The sequence below is a fragment of the Lemur catta genome, chromosome 16 (assembly GCF_020740605.2).
Source record: "Lemur catta isolate mLemCat1 chromosome 16, mLemCat1.pri, whole genome shotgun sequence".
NCBI classification, from domain to species: domain Eukaryota; kingdom Metazoa; phylum Chordata; class Mammalia; order Primates; family Lemuridae; genus Lemur; species Lemur catta.
The window spans coordinates 13,800,626-13,813,911 of record NC_059143.1 but is presented as its reverse complement, the minus strand read 5'-3'; the positions used below and the strand labels follow the sequence as shown (position 1 = coordinate 13,813,911).

The 13,286-nt window shown below is 43.3% G+C and overlaps 1 protein-coding gene across 4 annotated transcripts in view; it reads right to left on the bottom strand.

Annotated features, from left to right (window-relative positions):
• ENOSF1 (enolase superfamily member 1) overlaps positions 1–6,122 on the bottom strand; it is a 30,645-nt gene extending 24,523 nt beyond the window's left edge. The window contains exons 1-2 of one of the 4 annotated variants that reach the window (XR_006729301.1): positions 5,982–6,122; positions 525–633 (exon numbers count right to left, since the gene is read on the bottom strand). Coding sequence is in view for 3 of the 4 variants with exons in the window: in XM_045527897.1 (XP_045383853.1) it covers positions 525–633; positions 5,982–6,065 (193 nt within the window). In the remaining variant the exon portion in view is untranslated. Of the gene's footprint in view, positions 1–524; positions 634–5,981 lie in introns of those variants that run through there. The other 3 variants (XM_045527897.1, XM_045527899.1, XM_045527898.1) reach the window with 3 other exon arrangements.
• Between the last annotated feature and the right edge of the window lie 7,164 nt (positions 6,123–13,286).

The following is a 13,286-nucleotide window of genomic DNA, read 5'->3' as shown; positions in this document are numbered from 1 at the left end:
TATATGGCTCAGCGTGTATCCTAAAGAGTCTGCTCTTCCCCACACGAGACCTCTGAGACTGGGCAGGGCCAAAGGCCTTTTCTGCCGTGAAAATAAGTGAAGATGAAACCAACTCCAAAAGTTGAAATATTTTGAAAAGCGAGTAGACTGTGGACACCACAGTAAGCTCGCTACATAAGCTCACATCTCCTCCCTCTCGGCACCCTGGGTTACTCAGCTATTTCAGGTTGTAAATGCTCTACAGAGGCTGAGGCTAAAAGCAGGTGAACAACATCCCCATAGTTATCATCTGACACAGAGAAATGGACAGAGATCCAAGGATTTTGTAGCACCAGTCTATAGATGACCGTAGGGAGAGAGGCCAAACTCTGCCATTTTCTAATTTCTCCCAGCTAAATAAACACCAAACCATGAAACACCGTTTTTACTCACTTTGAGCAGTGTACAGAGAAAAAATAAAGGTCAGAACTGAACTCTAAGTGAAAATTAAGCATTTGGGAACTGTAAGGGAATCGTCAACTCACCAACTTCAGTGCCTCTGCCCAGCGTGAAGGTAATTCCATAACCCTTGAGTCCATCTTCCGCATCCGTCTCTATGACGACATAGGCAGCCGAGTAGTCAGGGTCCGTGTGCTGCAGGAGAGAGGCCCCCAACCCAAGCAACGCAAACATGAGAAACCCTGAGATACTATGAGAATGATACCACATGAGGATAGACAGTGCCTCAGGGGCTATGCAAGAACAGTTCCAACTGACGGAACCATTGATGTACCCCAGAGAACACAGGAGCTCTGAATGGACAAAAGGATGCCCTCCTGAAGGATCCAAATTATTTCAACAGGTGCAGTTAGGTCAAAAATTGGGGCTCGATTTTAAACCCAGGAGTTTTCGCTCTCAGCTAGCTCTGTCAGTTCTTTGAACAGAGTTACATTTACAAGTCGCTCCACATTGAACAAGCCAAGGTTTCAGGAAGCTCTTACATAAAGCTGGACTGATTTCCCTTGCAGCAGTTTGTAGCAGAGCTGAAAATACAATGGCATCAGTTCAGAGACCACTAGAGAAAAATGAAGAAGTAAAGCTTTGAGACCAATTAATCCATTTTTTTTTTTTTGTTCTATGTTACTCTAACACATTAACTGCCACGTGAGTTGTATTTAACTCACACTAGTTTTGAGCCCGGGGCCTCATGAAGCATACGTAACTCACACATCTCTTTATCTTGGGAGCATATAAGTCACACACAGAAAACAATAAAAAATAAAAATTTTTTCATTAAATTAGAACAGATTGTTTTGTTTTCAAAGTTTTTACTCTCTTTTCGTAATAAAACACCGTGGCCCCAAGGAAAAAAATTTTTTTTCTAGTGTGGCAATGTGTTTGTTAACTTTCTACTATCAAACAGTATTTTGATAACAAGTGTTTATTGATCAACTGTTATGAAACTCAATGCCACTTATTGATACGGGAGATACAGAAGTTTTTTTTGAAAAAACAAGTCTGTCTCCAGAGATTTATCATACAGTGGGGAGAAAAAGCTAACTCACAGAACCAGGTGAGAACAAGCTAAGAGTACAAGGTTCCGTGCTGAAGTGTGGGTGCTTGTAAGGAGTGTAGACGTTCAAGGTGGAGGAAGAGCAAAAAGGAAGCAAAACTGGAGGGAATTCCTGAGGGGGCAAAGAGGCAGATGAAAGCACCCACGGAAGGGATAACAATACAAAATCCAGAGGTCTTTGTGGGACAGAGAAACAAAAGGCCTGTGAAGGCACAAGATCGGATAAGTAGCGTGGGGCCAGATAACAGAGATCCCAGAAAACCAGGCAGAAGATTTGCTTTTTTTTTTTTTTTTTCTTTTTTTTTTTTGCGACAGAGTCTTACTCTGTTGCCCGGGCTAGAGTGCCATGGCATCAGCCTAGCTCACAGCAACCTCAAACTCCTGGGCTTAAGCGATCCTCCTGCCTCAGCCTCCTGAGTAGCTGGGACTACAGGCACATGCCAACACACCCAGCTAATTTTTTTCTAGTTTTAGTTGCCTGGCTAATTTTTTTTCTATTTTCAGTAGAGACGGGGGTCTCGCTCTTGTTCAGGCTGGTCTCGAACTCCTGGCCTCAAGTGATCCTCCCACCTCAGCCTCCCAAACTGCTAGGATTACAGGTGTGTGCCACCTTGCCTGGCTTCCCAGGCAGAAGATCTGAATGTGTTAATAAGGGATGTAGGATGTAACTATTAAAGAGTTTTGCATAAAGCTATGGCAAACAATTTATTACCGTTACTATTATTAAAATTATTTATTGTGCCAGGCATACTATTCTAAGAGCTTTACATGGTTTAATTTAATCCTCACAATAGTATTATAAAGTAGGTGCTATCATCCCTATCTTAGAAAGGAGGAAATGGAATTTTAAATGGTCTAGTAACTTGTTCAAGGTCATATCACAGTAAGTTATGGAAGCAGAATTCAAATCCGTGTATTTGAGGGTAGGTGGGGGAGAGGGAGGCGACCATGATGGACAAGAGTCTGGTGTCAGAGTCCAGTGGTGGGAATTTGGTGTCAGGCATTGCTGAGCACCAACTAGGTACCAGAGATGGCATAGCTTGCTGCGGGGGTACAGACACGCCCGCCAGGAGGAAGTTATAGTTGAGAAGACATGGCTACAACAACTCTATATAAGGCAGAACATGCTGAGTCCCTGGGAGAGATGCAGACTAAGACAGACAGGCCGAGAGCACTGGCTGAATGCACGTGACACTGGAGAAGGCTTCATGACGAAGTCAGCATCTGAGCTGGCAGGTCAAGGAGGGGGAGCTTTCGGCAGTGGGAAGGGGGCACAAAGGACCTGGGCGGGAAGAACATCTTAGGCGAGGTGGCAGTGCAGTGCAGTGCAGGTAGCAGAAGGGAAAAGCAAGGGAAGGACCAGAGTGTGGTGAGGGCTGGTGACCACCGGGTATGGCCCAGCCACTGGGCTCCCGAGGTGGGGCTGAGATGAGGCTGACAAGGAAACTCCAAGAATTAAAGAGCTATCGGAAGTTTCTGGGTTACAAGGAGGGGAAGCGATGGAAAGAGGACACCTTTCCCTGAAGGTCACGTGAAGGACGAGATGAGCCCAAAGTGACTTGAAGCTGCTGAGTCCCTGTGACTGGCAGAATGAGCCCAGAAGGTGAGGGCGACAGCGGCAGGCTGCGGAAGATGGTGAGTTCCAGTCTGCACAGCCATGTTTAGCATGAAGGTGAGAAGCCCAACAGGAAGGTTCCAGGTGGCAGCCGGACTTGAGGCGAGATGGCAGCTCTGTATGAGATCTGGGGGTCTCCGGCATAAAGGCAGGCGCTTGAAGCCAAGAACAAGGAAAGGGCCCTTAATAGGAGTGTGCCAGGAGACAAGAGAGACACTGAGGCCTGACCCTTAGAGAGGGAAGAAGGGGTCGGCGTCAGAAGAAGCAGCAGTAAGAAGGACAGGACACTGGTCCGGAGAAATGGCAGGGAGAGAAGGCGGCAGACAGCATAAATGTAGCCGAGGCTGAAGGACACTGGAAGCAGAAATAACAAGGACAATTCCAAGAGAAGGAAGGAAACAGAAGCTGATTTCAGATTAAGGAGGAAGCAGAGGAAAGGATGGCAGCAACAGGCATGGACCAGTAATTTCGAGTTTGGGAAGGAGGGGCAGACACAGAAGGCAGCTAGAGAGGTGTTAGGGGCAAGTACAGACTGTTCCAAAATGGGAAGCCCTGCCTGTGTGGGATGGAGAAGGAACCATGGGAAAAGGAGAGGCTGTAGACAAAAACGCTGAAGCAGGAGATGAGAATGCGAGCCTCTGGAGTCAAGAAGGGGAGGCAGGACACAGGAGAATAGATTATCCTTGCAGCAGGACATGACTTGGTGAATAAAGGAAAGGATGAGGGTGCATTTGTCTTCGGTCTTCTCAGTGATGCACTGGACAACATCTTCCAACTGCTGAGGGTACAGGACTAGGGGATGGAGGGGAGAGAAGGGTCTCGAAGAGCCACCCCAGGGAGCTCACAGACAATGAGAAAAGAGGAAACGTATTGCTGGGAGGTGGCCAGGGGTCCGCTGGAGCTAGGCTGTGAGCTCACAGCCCTGCAGCTCTCTGGAAGCTTGGTGAGTGCCTGGACAAGTGAGCAACTACTGAATGCCCACAGGCCTGAGTGCTCCACGTTTCTAACAAGGTGATTAAGAAACCATAGCAGGAACCTTTAGGAGATTTTGACAATAGTTTCAGGGCTCCTTCATGAAAATATCCTGCTTCTGATCAGGGAGGCAAACTCTGCTGCTAAGTGCCAAACGTTGTCCAGTACACCATGAGGGTGCATGAAGCCATCACCACGGAGAATTGCAAAGTAGCACATTCTATCAAGAAGGCAACTCGAGAACCAGCATATGACATGCACCCTATCTCCCGAAGATAAATGGTTAACTATTTATGAGCTTGCAATACAGGTATCAGACAATCTCCCCTCACCCAGAGGTCATATACCACTCAGGGCCATAGACAAATTCCATTTCTTAAATTATTCCACAGTCAACCAGGCTGTCTTAACACTTTACAGACTCAAAGTCAAGTCTAGGTCAGAGTTCCTTCTGTTTCAATTTCCTCATCTGTAAATAGTAATTATAGACAATTCTTATTGAGGGTCTTCTCTGTGTCAGGCTCTTTATGGGCATCTCATTTTCATGTATGAAGTGAAGATTATTATACCCATTGTACAGATGAGAAAACCTAGGCTTGGAGAGTGTGGCTTACCCACAGCTGCTAAGGCTCAGCAGGGGCATCCACAGTTGCACTAGATCAGGTGTTTGGAGTTTACAAGCCAGTAAAATTTCAAACACTTGGAGTTCCATGAAAGATTGCCCACTGGGTATTTTTTAAAAGTCATTTACCATAATATTCTATAAGAAAGGACACATAAGGATTTTAAAAAGCAGGAAGAGGACTATGGAGGAAAAAAAAAGCAGGAAGAACTTAATCTCAGAAAAAGGACATTTTTTTGCCCTTAATAACTTTGCTTATTTAGCACATTTTAATGAGAGGCCTTTCTTTATAAAACATTTTGGGTCCACAAAGAGCATAGATAATGTAATGAACACCAGTTTGCCATCCACTCAGCTTAGGAAGTAAAACATTACAGTGTGAATTAGAGTCCTTGGGGACCCCTCCCTGACCCCATTCCCCTCTCCTCCCTACAGGACCATTTTCCTGACATTGATGTTTGTCACTAGGGGCCAGAGGGCAACAGGCCCCCTAAGACCCTGCACAGAACTCTCCTACTGTATTTGGATGGAGAGGTGGGAGGAGGCGGGAGAGGATCTTTCCAAAGTTCTCAGTGAGCACAAAAGCTCTTCAGCAATTAGGTAGGAATCAAAGTCCCAGAGTCAAAGTTACTTATTCCTTCTCTTAAGACTAGCTGACATTTGCATAACTCTTTACAGTGACAAATCCTTCCCACGTTTGTAGGTAATTTTGCGTGGGCGCCGTCTCACGTGACCCAGAGTTACCATGTGCTTGGTGTACCAGCCCCACTGTGACACCCAGAGAGGTTTGCGTCTTCTCTAAGCCCCACAGCAAGCTGTGGCGAAGGCAGGATCACCACTCAAAACGCCCAGCCCGGGGCTTCCTGGTTTCCATCACTGCGAGCCCACCAAGTCCTCGGTACGGAGGCAGCCAGCGCCGTATTCTAGGGTTTCATTGGTGGGGACCCAACAAAACCGTTTTGCTGCTGTTGCATATTATGTATCTACCGTTTGCAGCAAAATGTGAATCATAAATGTAAAACCAGGACATTCTAAACGCCGACAAAGAAAAAAAAACGAAAAGGAGCAAACCCAGGAGGGCGCGAGTTCCTGGATACTTACACCGTCTGTCTCACCCCACGCCCGCCTCCCACTTCACGGAAACGCCACTTCCAAAGCTGGGAGCCTCCCCGGGCCCCGCGGGCCCCGCGCCTAAGCGGCCCGGCCGTCGGTCGGCTTACCATGGCGTCCGAGCCGTGGCCCCCCAGCGACGTGGGGAAGCGCACGTCGCGGACCGAGAGGCGGGAGACCCTGCCGCGCGCCATGCCCGCACTGTGGGCTCGCGTCCGGGTCGGGTCCCGGGTGCCCGGCGGCCGGGGCGCGGGGGAGGCGGCCGAGCGCTGATTGGCCGCGGGGCGGGGGCGGCCGAGCGCTGATTGGCTGCGGGGCGGGCGCCGCCGCTCCTGGGACTTCAGCCCCGCGGTGGGGGGGGGGGCAGGCCTCTCTCCCGGCTCCTCCTTAGACGCTCAACTTTCCCGCCGTGTGCCCCGGCACTGGCTGGCGCTGCCCCCTGGCGGGTTCGCTCAGGGTCACCCCGACCCTGGCCGAGGAGGAGGCCCCGCGCCCGGATCGGCGACTGCCCCGGAGCGGCCTGGAGGAAGCAGCAGGGACTGGCGGAGCGCGTTCGCCTAGACGCACATTCCGGCCAGTGGCTCAACTCCTGACCCCGAGTCCTCCGGTCGCCGCCCGCGCACCCCGGAGAGCGGTGGGCTAGACAATCCCAGGTCTCTGTAAGGGCCCTCCGCCTCAGTTTGCCACCCGATGAATTAAGCAGCAGGTCGTCAGTACACCCCTGTTTTTTGCAGAGTGCTTTAAATACCTTACCTCTTATCCGCCCAACCTTGCCCCCAGGGCCCTTGCTCTTTTAAGGGGTAGCCAGGTCCTCGGTCCAGCTGATGGTGGTCCTGTGAGAATCAGAGCCCCGGGTTGCTGTATCTTCTCATTTTCCAGAAGTCTGAAATCCAAATGTCAATATGAAATATCCTGATTTCTATTTTATTTTATTAATTTTATTTTATTTTATTTTTGAGAGAGGAGCACTGTTGCTGGGGCTAGCTCACAGCAACCTCAAACTCCTGGGCTCAAGCAATCATCCTGCCTCAGCCTCCCAAGTAGCTGGGATTGCTAGCGTGCACCACCACACCTGGCTAATTTTTTTTTTTTCTATTTTTAGTTGCTCCGCTACTTTTTTTCTATTTTTAGTAGACACAGGATCTTGCTGTCTTGAACTCCTGACCTCAAGCGATCCCCCCTCCTCCCCGGCTGAAATATCCTGATTTCTAAACATTAGCATTTAACTTAATTTCTTTTCCCCAAAACACTGGGCAGGTGAAACAAAACAGTTCTGCGGCCCCCCATGGCTTGCTGGCTGCCTGCTTGTCCTGACTGGATTTTGTCTCTCAATATAATAATAGACATTCACCTGGGGAATTAACCCTTTAATTGTCATCAGTCATATTTGCCTCAGGGTCTGGAAGTTTATTTCTGAGATCAAGTTTTAATCAATCACTGATGGAAAGAACCTAAAGGTCCTCTCAAAATAAGTAATTTGGGTAGCACAGTGGAGAGTACAGGTATATCATTTATCCAAACCTCCTAACAACTCTGTGAAGTAAGCAGGGATGATCTATTCCATTTTACAGCTAAAGAAAAGATACAGGGCTGGGCACGGTGGCTCACGCCTGTAATCCTCTGGGAGGCCGAGGTGGAAGGATTGCTTGAGCTCAGGAGTTCGAGAACAGCCTGAGCAAGAGCGAGACCTCGTCTCTACCAAAAACATAAAAAAAAAAAAAAAATTAGCTGGGCATCATGGTATACGCCTGTAGTCCCAGCTACTCAGGAGGCTGAGGCAGGAGGATCGCTTGAGCCCAGGAGTTAGAGGTTGCTGTGAGCTAGGCTGACACACCACGACACTCTACCCAGGGCAACATAGTGAGACTATCTCAAAAAAAAAAAAGGTGGGATTATGAGGTAATTAAGTCATGAGGGCAGAGTTGTTATGAATGAGATTAGTTACCTTATAAAAAGGGCTGGAAAGAACAGCATTCATCCCCTTTTGCCCTTCCATTCCTTCCTCCATCTGAGGACACAGTGTTCAAGGCACCACCATCTTGGAAGCAGAGATCCTGGTCCTCACCAGACATTGAACTTGTACCTTGATCTTGGACTTCCCAGCCCCCAGAACTATGAAGAAATAAATTTCTGTTCTTTATAAATTACTCAATCTGTGGTATTTTGTTATAACAGTACAAATGGACTGAGACAAATGGACAAAGAGATACCATACTAACACTAATAAAAAGTAAGCAGAAGTAGCTATATTTATTTCAGACAGCAGACTTCAAAGCAAAGAAAGGTTATCAAGGACAAAGAGGGGCCTAATAATAAAGGGGTTAATTCTCCAAGAAGACACACAATCCTTAATGTGTATACGCCTAACAACAGAGCATCAAAATAAACAGACAAAAACTTATATAACTACAAGGAAAAATAGACGAGTCGATTATTGCAGTTGGAGACTTCAATACACCTGTATCAGAAATGGGCAAATCTAATATCACCATCAATCAACTGGATATATAATCAACATCTATAGATGACTTTATCCAACAACAGCAGAATACACATTCTTTCAAGCTCACATAGAACATTCCCAAGGACAGACCGCATTTTGGACTATAAAACACACCTTAACAAATTTAAAAGAATAAAAATAATATGATGTCTGCTCTCAGATTACAATGGAATTGACCTAGAAATGAAAGGATAACTAGAAAGTCCCAAAATACATGGAAATTAAATAATATACTTATACTTCTAAATAACACATGGGTTAAAGAGGAAATCAAGAGAAATTAAAATTAAAAGAAATTTTTTTAGAGACAGGGTCTTTCTGTCACCCAGGCTGGAATGCAGTGGCATGATCATAGCTCACGGTAGTCTCAAATTCCTGGGTTCAAGCAATACTCTTGCCTCAGTCTCTCCAGTAGCTAGGACTACAGGTGTGTGGTACTGTGCTCAACTGAGTTTTCTTATTTTTTGTAAAGACAAGGTCTTGCTACTTTGCCCAGGCTGGTGTCAAACTCCTGGCCTCAAGCAATCCTCCTGCTTTGGCCTCCCCAAAGTACTGGGATTACAGGCATGAACCACTGTACCCAGTCTAAAAATATTCTTAAGTAAATGAAAACACAACCTATCAGTTTTGTGGGATGCAGTGAAAGCAGTGCTTAGAGGGAAATTTATAACATTGAATGCATATTTTAGACAAGAAAGACCTAAAATCAATCATCTAAGCTTCAACTTTAGGAAACTAGGAAAAGGAAATCAAATTAAATCCAAAGTAAGCAGAAGAAAAGAAATAAAAATTGGAGAATTTATGAAATTGAAGACAGGAAATCAACAGAAAAAAATCAATGAAAACAAAAGTTGGTTCTTTGAAAAGATCAATAAAATCAATAAACCTCTAACCAGACTAAGAAAAAGAGTGAACACAAATTACTATCAGGGGTGAAAGAGTAAACATCACTACAGATACAATGTACATTAAAACTATAATAACAGAACACTATGAACAACTCTGTGCCCACAAATTTTGTAACCTAGATAAAATGGACCAATTTGTTGAAAGATACAAGCTTCCAAAACTCACACAAGAAACAGACAATCTGAATAGGCCTATATCTATTAAAGAAAGTGACTCAATAATTAATAACATTCCAAATAGGAAGCATGAAACCCAGACGATTTTCACTGATGAATTCTACCAAACATTTAATGAAGAAATTATACCAATTCCCTACAATCTCTTTCAGAAGATAGAAACAGCTACCAGCAGACTTCAAGGTGAAAGATTAATGTTTTCCCCCTAAGACTGGGGACAAGGAAAGGATGTCTGCTTTCACCACTTCTATTCAACATAATACTGCAGGTCCTTGCTAGTGTAATACGGCAAGAAAAGAAATAAAAGGCAGATTGAAAAGGAAGAAATAAACCTGTTTATTGTTAGATGACATGATTGATAATCTTTGTAGAAAATTGTCTTTGGGGAATTTACAAAAAAAGCTACTAGAACTAATATGGAGTTTAGCAAATTTGCAGGATACAAAGTCAATTTAAAATCAACTATATTTGATATGCTAGTAATCAAAAATTAGAAATTGAAATCAGAAAACAATACCTCTTAAAATTGTACCAAAAATATGAAATACTTAGGACAAATTTAACAAAAAATATGTAAGATCTGTGTACTGAAAACTATAAAGCATTGCTGAGGACACTTAAAGAAGACCTAAATAAATGTAGAGAAATTTTATATTCTTGGATTGGAAGATTCAATATTGTTAAAATATCAGTTTTTCTCAAATTGACTATAGATTCAATGTAATGTCATGTGAATCCCCAGCAGGAATTTTTGAAGAAATTGACAAGTTGATTCTAAAATAAATGTGGAAATTTGAATAGCCAAAACAATCTTGAAAAGGAACAAAGCTGAAGAACTTAAACTACCTGATTTCAAGACTTATATAAAGCTCCACTAATCAAGTCAATACGACAGACATGTAGATCAATGAAACACAGGAGAGTCCTGAAGTAGACCCACACATATGTAGTCAGTTGATTTTTTAAAACAGATGCCAAGGAAATTCAATGGGTAGGACAGTCTTTCCAACCAATGGTGCTGGAGCAATTGGATATCCAATTGGAACAAACTAACACTGGACCCTTACCTTATGAATTATCTCAAAATGCAGTAAATATCAGGAGGTAAAATTATAAAGTTTCTAAAGAAAACATAGAAGACAATCTTTGTGAACTTGGGTAAGGCAAATTTTCTTAGGACATAAAAAGCCTGAATCATAAAAGGGAAAAAATAATTGGACTTCATCAAAATTAAAATTGTTTTCTCTTCAACGGAAACCATTAAAGAAATGAAAAACCAAGCTGCAGATTGGGACAAAAATATTTACAAAGCATTTATCTGATAAGGGACTTGTATTCAGAATATTGACAACTCGATAAGATGACAAACTACTCAATAAAAAAACAGGCAAAAGATTAGACATTCCACCAAAGAAGATATATGAATTTCCAATAAGCATATGAAAAGACTCGTAACATTATTAGTCACTAGGGAAATGCATACTGAAACCACAATGATGTACTACTAACACCCACTAGAATGGCTACAATTGCAATGACCGGCAATACCAAGTATTGGCAAGGACATGAAGCACCTGGAACTCACATACATTGCTGGTAGGAGTATAAAATGGCACAGCTTCTTTGGAAAAAAGCTTGGCAGCTTCTTAGAAAGTTAAATATACATGTACCATACAATTCAGTAATCCTATGCCTATGTATTTATCCAAGAGGATTTAAAACCTATGTACACTTAACAACTTGTACTTGAATGTTCACAGAAGCTTTATTCATGATAGCCATAAACTAGAAACCTAAACATCTGTCACCTGGTAAATGGACAAAACCAGTTGTTGTATGTCATATCCATTCCATACAGTAGCCACACAATGGAATGTTACTAAGCCATGACAAGGTGAATCTCAAAAGCATAATGCTAAATGAAAGATACCAGACACAGTGCCAGTGATTCCATTGATGAGAAATCCTAGAAATGTAAAACTTGTGACAGAAAACACTCAGTGGTTGCCAGAAGTCAGGGGTGAATGGAGGAGATTGTCAGGGGGCATAATGGAACTTTCTGGAATAATGAGAATGTTCTATATCATGATTGTGGTAGTGGTTTCATGACTGCATACATTCATCAAAACTCATCTAATTGTATACTTAAGATGGTGAATTTTATTGTATGTAAATTATACCTCAATAAAACAAACAAAAATGTAGCTTTAGGGCTCTCTCCTCCTCTTTGAATTTGTTGATTCTAAGTTTGAACTCTCTGGAATTGCACTTAAAAATCTGCAAGGATTTTCTCTTGTATTTCCTTTGGACCGGGTTTCTTCTGGTTCCAGGTGTTTCTCAAAATTTCTGCTGGACTGATGCCACCCGTTTCTAATTTTCTAGCAATAGAAAGGATTACAAAAACAACCAACCAAACTAACAACCCTTTGGTGATTTCAAGGCATTTAGGATGGAAGGAAACATAAAAGCATGTATTTCATTTGCCATCTAGTCCCCACAGTGTATCTTCTCAATATTTTAAGAGACAAGCGCTTTCCTTAAAAAATAGTGCAATTATGAGTTAAAAAAAGGAATTATATAACCTTTAAGGAACACACCACTTTTTTTTTTATTAGTATCATTGTCAATCCTTTTGGCCAACTGCAAAGTTTTGTTTTTTATTTCTCTCATCCCTATCATCACTTAGGCTAGAGGGAATTTTGTACTTTGGATTCTCAAAGTCCTCCAGCTTGTTCAAGTTAACTTGACCTTTAAGATCTAAGTGGGGCTGGATTGAACCCCTGCCACTCGTATGTGAGAAATCCAGTGTCCCTCCAAGTATCTCTGGAAGTACTTGGTGGACTCATTTTTCTCTTCCTCACTCAATTCAGTTTCTGTTTTTGCTGATTTATTCATTTTCTCACTGTATTTAAACTAGGGTGTGAAATCCACTCCCTACCCTTTTTTGTGCTTTGTCACTATTCCTTTTGGCCGTTACCCCAATCCCTTTACTTCCCTAAAGGTCACTGACCCATAGCTGAGTGTAGCTCAGATTTGAAGAAAGGTTGTCAGTAACCAAGGAGGGCCCTGCAAGCATCCTAATATAATAGACATTTGTGTGTTTCTTAAAGGTCTGGGGACTATTCCTGCTACTGGGGAATTTTCACATTGTCTGTTTAACTTCTGATGTTTTACTAAGTTTCTGGATACTTTTTCTTTTTCTTAGAGCCAGGGTCTCTCTCTGTAGCCCAAGCTGGAGTGCAGTGGCATGATCACACCCTCCCTAACCAGACTCCCCAGTGGCTAGGACTACAAGTGCATACCACCATGCCTGGCTGCTTTTTTTTTTTTTTTTTTTTGGTAGACTCCCACCTCAGCCTACCAAAGCACTGGGTTCGTAGGTGTGAGCCACCACTCTTGGCCCAGATAACCTTTTTTTTTTTTTTTTTCATTCCATTTCCTCTTCTTAGCACCACCTCAATTCATGAACCAAATAACCTATTCATTCTTGAATTGGGGTGTTACAGCTAATCAAATATTCTGTTTAATGGAGTTACCACATGTGGTTTATTTTTTTAAAAATATAAATTTAGGAGCTGGGTGAAGTGGCATGCCTATATAGTCCCAGCTACTCAGGGGGCTGACGTGGGGGCATCACTTGAGGCAAGGAGCTCAAGGCTATAGTCTGTGAATAGCCGCTGCACTCCAGCCTGCGCAACCCAGCAAGACCTTGTCTCTAAATATGTATCTATATAAATTTAATTTTAAAACTCTTTTAAAGATTCCAGTTTTGGAGTTTTGAATATTCTCAAGATTTGGTATATTCTCTCCATAGTTAATAAAGTCTT